The 8215-nt window shown below is 34.6% G+C and overlaps 1 protein-coding gene across 1 annotated transcript; it reads left to right on the plus strand.

The window, feature by feature from the left end:
- The first annotated feature begins 5202 nt into the window (after positions 1 to 5202).
- ciao2b (cytosolic iron-sulfur assembly component 2B) lies at positions 5203 to 7941 on the plus strand. The gene is made up of 5 exons (XM_054600453.1): positions 5203 to 5420; positions 6522 to 6601; positions 6986 to 7111; positions 7351 to 7396; positions 7495 to 7941. The coding sequence occupies exons 1-5, from the start codon at positions 5294 to 5296 to the stop codon at positions 7596 to 7598; spliced, it is 483 nt and encodes a 160-aa protein (XP_054456428.1). The 5' UTR covers positions 5203 to 5293; the 3' UTR covers positions 7599 to 7941.
- Positions 7942 to 8215: the final 274 nt, after the last annotated feature.

Raw genomic sequence — 8215 nt, forward strand, 5'->3', positions numbered from 1 at the left:
ATGAAAGGAGATCTCGGTGTCTGTCCTAAATATTACACAAAGCTTTTTGAGACATTTGAGGTGTTTTTTACAGAAAAAACAAGCTCTCCTTCTCAGTTATAGTTGGGGATGTCAGCAGAGAAAATACTGGCAGAGATTCAAATTCACTGAGAGACATAATGACACTGTTGAAAATATATTTAGGTTCGGTGTCTTGTTTTTCTCTTTACACACACTAGATGGTCTTCCACAAGCTTACAGTTAAAAGTGTCTCACTTTCCAAAGAGGGGTTTCCTGCACAGGTTTCTGTTCTGAACTGGAGTTTACTTCATGTCAGTGTGACTGAACTGAATCTGTTTTTTCTCAGTGACTGAACTGAAGTGGGTCTCATCAGCTCTCTTGACATTCAGAAGAGTGAGTGACGAGAACCCCGACTGTTCCCAGAGATGATGAGTGTCTGAACCAACAACTTGTGCACATCTCCCCTCTTTTTTCACCTTTTCTCTCTCTCTCTCTTATTCTCTATGTCTTCAGCATGGTGCATCAAATGGCGTATGAATGAAGCAACAATTTGTACGTTATTAAGCATGCAACAACAACGCCATTCTTTATGAATGAAGCAACAATTTGTACGTTATTAAGCATGCAACAACAACGCCATTCTTTATTTTTGTGTGTCATTTCAAACCATTTAAATATCACACTTTGCTCAGAGCAAGTGATGTAGTACAACGTGGGAGGCGAGGTGGGTCAATCATACAGGACTTGCAACCAGGAGACCCTTGTTCATGTCCCAAAGTGTTGTTATTTAGAAGTTAGGGATGTTTGTGACCTGTTTTCCTTACTAATGTTACATTGTTTGTGTTTTACGTTCTTATTTTAAGCCCAACCATGATGTTTTTCCTCAAACTATGTAAGTGATTTTGTTGCCTTAACTCTCACGGTAATGGCGCGGCATAAAATTACGTGCAAAAAGCCCAAAATGAGTGCTCTTCATACGCCTTCCCTTGAGATTGTGGCATAATTAATGAACACACACGCAGGGAGGAAACCCCATCAAACCTCTCATCACTAAAACAGCACAAGGCTTCTAGTAATTATTTATTGTTTAATTTATTCAAACCTTTAACTAACCAGTTTAATCATGTTGAGATTATGGATCTCTTTTTTTTTTTTTACAAATTAGTCTGTTTTAAAGTCTTGCATGCTTGTAAAATAATCGAGTATAAAGTGTCTGTGCAGCTCACACCAGGATGAGGGTCCATAAGCTTAATGTTGCAAAACTTGGTTATCAGCTTTTCGATTGCAACATTATCTTTATTGACTGAATAATGAGTCGCTTCTCTTCAGTTTGAAAACACTCCTAACAGGATTTTGGGACTTCTCATCACTGAGCATTTTCATTTTGTTTTCTGAGACAGAAGTTGACCTGACCTTGCAGCTGAATATTTCATTTAGTGAACCACAAATGATGGACGGTGGCTTTTCCTGTGAGACCGCGCTGGTTTATATTCAGCATATTCTAAACTTAACCGTCACTGTTCAGCTTTGAAAAAAGTTATCTAGTTTGAATTTCGCAGACTTCAGTTTAACTTTGACCTCACAATTGTATATTTAATTCAGTTAATCATAAATGATGGAGAGCATCTCACTTTCTGAGAAAACACAGCAGCTCTCTACAGAAAAGCAAAGCCTCTATCAAAAATAATAACATGTATAATACATTCGGAGTACTTCTCCAGTGACCTACAGCTATGTAGTATGAAGGCTGTGGACTCCGTGGACTACGTTATAAATGTTTAACAATCTAAACCTGTCAGGTTGAAAGAGCTTGCTTTATTAATTAATACACAGCTGCCAACCTGCAGGTTTGTCACATATAAGAATAAAAATAATCAGTAAAGGTGCACTCATACTAAAATAAGTAAGAAAGTCAATAATTGTCATATTATGGTCTTAGAGATAAATGTAAAGTTTGTTTTTGTCTGGAAAAACTGCCCAAATTAAAGCACCATCAGACTCGTATCACTTCAAGGACTCAAACGTGTGTAGAAAATGTTACAGCATTGGATTTCTGTTCCCATTTCACTCTGATAATCTAAAGATGTGTTCAAGGACCTTGTGCATCACCATAGACTGTAAATAAGAAGCGACTTAGTCATGGTGATGTCACCCATTGGTTTGTGGACTTTGTGGTCGGCTATTTCACCGTCACCGTCTTGGCTTCTATGCAACCGATGAACTGAAGTTAAGGTTTTATTACCATATTTGTCTCTGGTAGAGACCTGTCAATCACACTAAGCCCCGCCCTAAAGCATCCCCTGCTTTATGGTCTGTTCGATTCTAAATGGAGCATCATTTACTAAATGAACATCATGCTGTATTGAAGAAGACTTGAAACTAGAGATTGAGACCATAAACTCATGTTTACAATGTTTACTGAGGGAATAAATCAAGAGAGAAGTAGAGTCATTTTCTCATAGACTTCTATACAACCAGAGGAGTCGCCCCCTGATGGACAGGAGAGAGAATGCAGTTTTAAGACACTTATACATTGGCTTCACATCGAAATGTTCAGAAATGCCCAACAGGGAGATGGAAAAACCTTTATGGTTTGGATTTGTTATCATTAGCTGGAAGTGAAATTCTTTCTCTTTAGTTAGGATGTCATGTTAGTATGTCATCTCTGGCATCTTTGCAGATCAGTTTGCAGCCCTTGTATGATCACTCAAAAGGGTATTGTTTGCCATTTATTGTTTTCACTCGTACCTTGTTTACATATTACAGGTAATAATGGAAGAAGGAAGCAAGGGTTGTTTTCTGAAATGCCTTCCGTCTAGCCATGGTGCTTCAAACCGGCCCCACCACCGCTGTGTTTTGACCCTCAGGGCAACCGTACTTATTTCATCAAAGCCATCTTTCGTGAATGAGTTTGCCATCTAAGAGGTGGGCTTGCAAAATCTTAAGGTTGCTCGTCCAAATTACAGCAATTAGGAAAATGCTTTGCCCTTTCCTCTCTGCTGCTGCCCTTCTGCATGACATTTATATTACAAAGTGTCATGTAGGCGTCAGCAGCCTTATGCAGCCTCATTATATTGCATGCACACCTTTTTTCCCAAAAGGTGAACCTGTTGAGATTGAGTTGCTCATATCGACCCGTCTCCTACATTTAAACTGACTTCAGCAACTCATTAAGATTCTGTCTTGATAAAATCCACAAGGTGGTGATAGTATGCATGTGAAGAATGTATAAGAACGGAATATTTTTCTTGCCAAAGGGTGATTTTTAAAGATCAATCTCTTTAAAAAAAAAAATGAAAAAAGAAGCTAAAACATGACAGCTGTGCTTTCTGTTCATTTTCTGAGATTAATTGACAGCTATTTCTGGATTAGACTGAACAGTTTGAGCATATTTGACAATTACATCACAGCTGTTGACAACAATTTAGCTGTGAATATGGACAGAAAATGCCATTTTTCTGCATTCCAGAGAGGCTGATTAATTGTCTATTGGGAAACACTGAAAGTGAAAGTGACATATAGCTAATCCACCAACCCACCTACGTTGAGTTGTTCAAGACAAATCACTGGAAGGGGAAACACAACATCGTTTGAAATTTAAAATGAATTCACGTGTTTGAGTGTTTTCCCCCATTTTCCAGTTTAAATTTGATTGTGACTTTTGTGCACAACTGAAAACAAATTATTGAATGCATAAATGACTCATATAATCAGTCATAATTGTCAGCATGCAAACTTTAAACTAGAGTTATAAGTTCTTGATCTCTTTTTTACAAAAACAAACTGAACATTTTAATCACAGTGCCATGATGTTAAGGTAGTTAAATCAGCACAGCGTGGTGGCCTTTACCTGTTTAATAGATCATTTTGAGCTTCTGGGAACTATTCTGGCCTTTATCAGAATATAGTGATCATATTGCAGGCTGGATAGTATTTAAGTGGTGTTCGGCTGCTGAGGGATAAATGGATAGTTTCTGCCATCTGCAGGACAAACAGGAAGTCACAAAACAACCAGATGAGGGACATTTGAAAAGGGAGAAATGTGCCTGCCCCGGGTTTGGGGAAAAACCTACTTGGTAAAGTTTAGGAGAAGATCATGTTCAAACCTTTTCTGGCAGTAATCCCTGAAGGCAAACTTCTCCCTTTGTGCTACATTTCACCCACCAGACACTCAAGCATTCTAGAGACAATACATCCCATTTTTAAGAAAACTGAAACAATAAAAAGGCACTAAATTTGAAAAGATATATATATATTAGAACATAATAGATATTATTAGAATTAAACGCAAGTTTTAAAAGCTGGCACATTTTACAGCTGAAAAAGGTTGGTTCATTCTGTAAAATTACAAATGCATCTAGTTGTGAACAGTTTTTTTTTTAAATGTCTTCTAAAAAAACTTATACTTAAACTCTATTTTAATGGCAATAAAGTACATATAGAATAATTTAACCCATCCAAAGCATTTTAGGAGCAGTGGGCTACTTTGACATACGGGGATTAGGAGACGGGGATCGAACGCCAGTCTTGTGTTCAAAGACGACCCTCTACTTAACTTAAGTATTTACAATTTTGCTAACCACACTACTTTTCAGAGGAAAGTAACAAATAAAATAAATAAATAAATAAAATAAATAAAATAAATAAAATAAATAAAATAAATAAAATAAATAAAATAAATAAAATAAAAAAAAATAAATAAAATAAATAAAAAAATAAAAAATAAAATAAAATAAAATAAAATAAAATAAATAAAATCAAGTGATAATGGTAAAATATAGTAAACAAATATAAGATATATAAATATATAATATATATATATATATATAATATATATATAAATATATATATATATATATATATAATACATATATTATAATACATATAAATAATATTTTAAAACTTGAAGTACACTTTGCTTATAATACCTCTGTATTTTACTTATTATAGGCATTTCTTCCACCACTGTGCATGGCATAATACATATATAATACATATATATAATACATATATATACAATACATATATATAATATATATATAAACTATATAATACATATATATATAATATTTTAAAAATTGAAGTACACTTTGCTTATAATACCTCTGTATTTTACTTATTATAGGCATTTCTTCCACCACTGTGCATGCCATCTATTTCGAGGAAGGACGTGATGGGTGTACTGTCCCTTTAAGACTTCGCGCTTTTGGACTCTGTCGCTTTCCGTAGCCAGGTGTTGTGCAGCGCCGCAGGTTCTCGTCGAGGTATTTAGTGTTTAAAACAACGTTCCACAATGTCTGGAGGAACCCAACTGGAGAACGCGAACCCCATGGTGTTCCAGCGGTCCGGAGACAGACTGCTGACCGCGAACGACGAGGATGAAGACGTCCACGACCCCATCGACCACAGGGAGATCTTCGATATCCTGTTAGCTAGCGTTAGCCTAGCCACCGAAGCTAACGTTAGCTTAGCCACCGGAGCTAACGTTAGCTTAGCCACATTACTGCAGGCTGCTCCAACAGCTGACAGATACCACGTGTGTCTGTCACACTGAATTCAACTCACTATAAACACTGATTTTATCTTATACATATGTAGTATATATTTATATATATATATTATATATGTATATATATATTATTATATATATATATATATATATATATATGTAGTATTATATATGTATTATATATATGTATTATATATTTTATATATATGTATTATATATTTTATATATATATATATATTTTATAATATATATATTATATGTATTATATATGTATTATATATATATATATAGTATATATATTATATATATATATTATATATTTTATATATATATTATATATATGTATTATATATTTTATATATGTATTATATATTTTATATATATAGTATTATATGCATTATGTATTTTATATATATATTTTATATATGTATTATATATTATTTATATATGTATTATGTATGTATTATATATTTTATATATATATAATATATAATAATAATAATCAATCCTTTATTATATATGGGGAAATTATTTATCTGCATTTAATATTTATATATGGGCTGCAATATATATGAATATATATATGCATTATGTATTTTATATATATATATGCATTATATATTTTATATATATGTATTATATATTTTATATATATGCATTATATTTTATATATATGCATTATATATTATATATATATATATGCATTATATATTATATATATATATACAGACAATGTTGGGATCAATGCTAAAACAAATATAGCTACATATGCTTTCAAATGAGTGACAAACATCTCTTAATTTAGTTATGATGTTTATTACTTTGTGCTTTTAGGTTATTTAAAGTAAATGTACAATAACATAACTTGCTTTTTGCACACAAAGCATTGGAATAGTATTAATGTCACCCATGATGCATAATATTAACATTCAGACTACATCAAAGTGCAGCATGGAGGCAATAGTTGTGTTGTTTTTATTTGTGGTGTTTTAAATTCTTTAACTGAAGTCACATCTGATCAGATCCATCAGCGACCCCGAGCATCCTCTGTCTCTGGAGGAGCTCAATGTGGTGGAGCAGGTCCGAGTCAAGGTACGGACCTATAATTGTGTGTTTTGGTGGTTATTTTTGAAGTTGTATTTACTACAAGCTGAATGAGGAAACACAAGAAATACATTCTGCATAAGATTGAAGACAAAGTTAAAGCAACCCTGAACATGACCCCCATTCATCTCTGTACTTCATCATCATGTGTGACTTTACACTGTTTCACTGAGCTTACAAAAGACATTAATAACATTCATGCTGCAGTCTTCTTCAGCAATGTAAACATTTACTCGATCTCATTGTCTTTTGTGATTGCTGTGGTGTAGAAGACATTTGTCACACTGCAAAATCACCATTCATCCTAAACAAGTTTACAGAAAATATGATGTTCATGATGTCCCTTTCCATGCGATTGTCCTTTTTCCTCAGGTTAATGACGCAGAGAGCATGGTGGGCATTGAGTTCACGCCTACAATCCCCCACTGCAGCATGGCAACACTCATTGGTCTGTCAATCAAAGTCAAGCTGCTACGCTCTCTGCCAGACAGGTTCAAGGTAAGCGTGTGTGTGTGTGTGTGTGCGTGTGTGTGTGTGTGTGTGTGTGTGTGTGTGTGTGTGTGTGTGTGTGTGTGTGTGTGTGTGTGTGTGTGTGTGTGTGTGTGTGTGTGTGTGTGTGTTGGTGCTATGGACGCACATTCAAAATCACCTCTTTTGCTTTAGTGTTAGTTAACATGAACAAGACACAATGTTGGGTTAGTGGTGTCAGTGTTTTATGTTTCTCTATTTCTTCTCAGATTGATGTTCACATCACTCCCGGGACTCACGCCTCAGAGGAAGCAGGTAAATATGATACAGCGATAGCAGACATGTTGGAGTTATAAGATCATATTTCCACTAGTCATAACACTCATTTTCTTACATGGTTTTATGTTTTGCAGTGAACAAACAGCTGGCCGACAAAGAGAGGGTTGCTGCAGCTCTGGAGAACTCGTCGCTGCTGGAGGTGGTCAACCAGTGCCTGACCCCCAACAGGGGCATCTGAGCGGCCAATCAGCTTTGTTGTCTTCTGCTCTCAGCCACCGATCAGCCAATCATGTTTGACTCTTGTCTTTGACAACTGAGATCTGTCGCCAAGCTCTCTATCTGGCCTTCCCATCATCAGTCAAGGTGTGAACAGCTGAAACTGGTGGACACTGATGCAGCAAAACCAATTTTACTTCCATCTGTGAATTTTGTGGTTGTCAGTGTAATTCCTGTTTTTTGTGAATAAATCTTTATTTTAACATATGCAATGAAACATATTTAGAATAATATTGGGATTTTCCCTGCCTGTATATAATATTGATGCTTTTGACATTTTATTAAAAATGGAAATTAAAATTCAACTGATTATGTCTGGGTGTGTTTTTTTTCTTTGGTGAAACAAGAATAAAAAGGTAGGCATGTGTGTATATATATACAGTAGCAGTCAAAAGTTTAGACACCTTCTCATTCAACTACTCTGAAGAATCTAAAATATAAAACATATTCTGGTTTGTTGAGCATTTGTTTGTTTACCACATAATTCCATATGTGTTCCTTCATAGTTTGGATGTCTTCAATATTAATCTACAATGTAGAAAAAATAAAGAAAAAACATTGAATGAGAAGGTGTCCAAA

This window comes from Anoplopoma fimbria, chromosome 6 (assembly GCF_027596085.1).
Source record: "Anoplopoma fimbria isolate UVic2021 breed Golden Eagle Sablefish chromosome 6, Afim_UVic_2022, whole genome shotgun sequence".
Lineage (NCBI taxonomy): Eukaryota > Metazoa > Chordata > Actinopteri > Perciformes > Anoplopomatidae > Anoplopoma > Anoplopoma fimbria.

Excerpts from the sequence above, each read along its gene's own strand:
- ciao2b (XM_054600453.1), top strand. The coding sequence starts at position 5,294 with ATGTCTGGAGGAACCCAACTGGAGAACGCGAACCCCATGGTGTTCCAG. Across the intron at positions 5,421-6,521 it reads CGACCACAGGGAGATCTTCG|ATCTGATCAGATCCATCAGC; the intron begins ATATCCTGTTAG and ends AACTGAAGTCAC. Across the intron at positions 7,397-7,494 it reads TCACGCCTCAGAGGAAGCAG|TGAACAAACAGCTGGCCGAC; the intron begins GTAAATATGATA and ends TATGTTTTGCAG.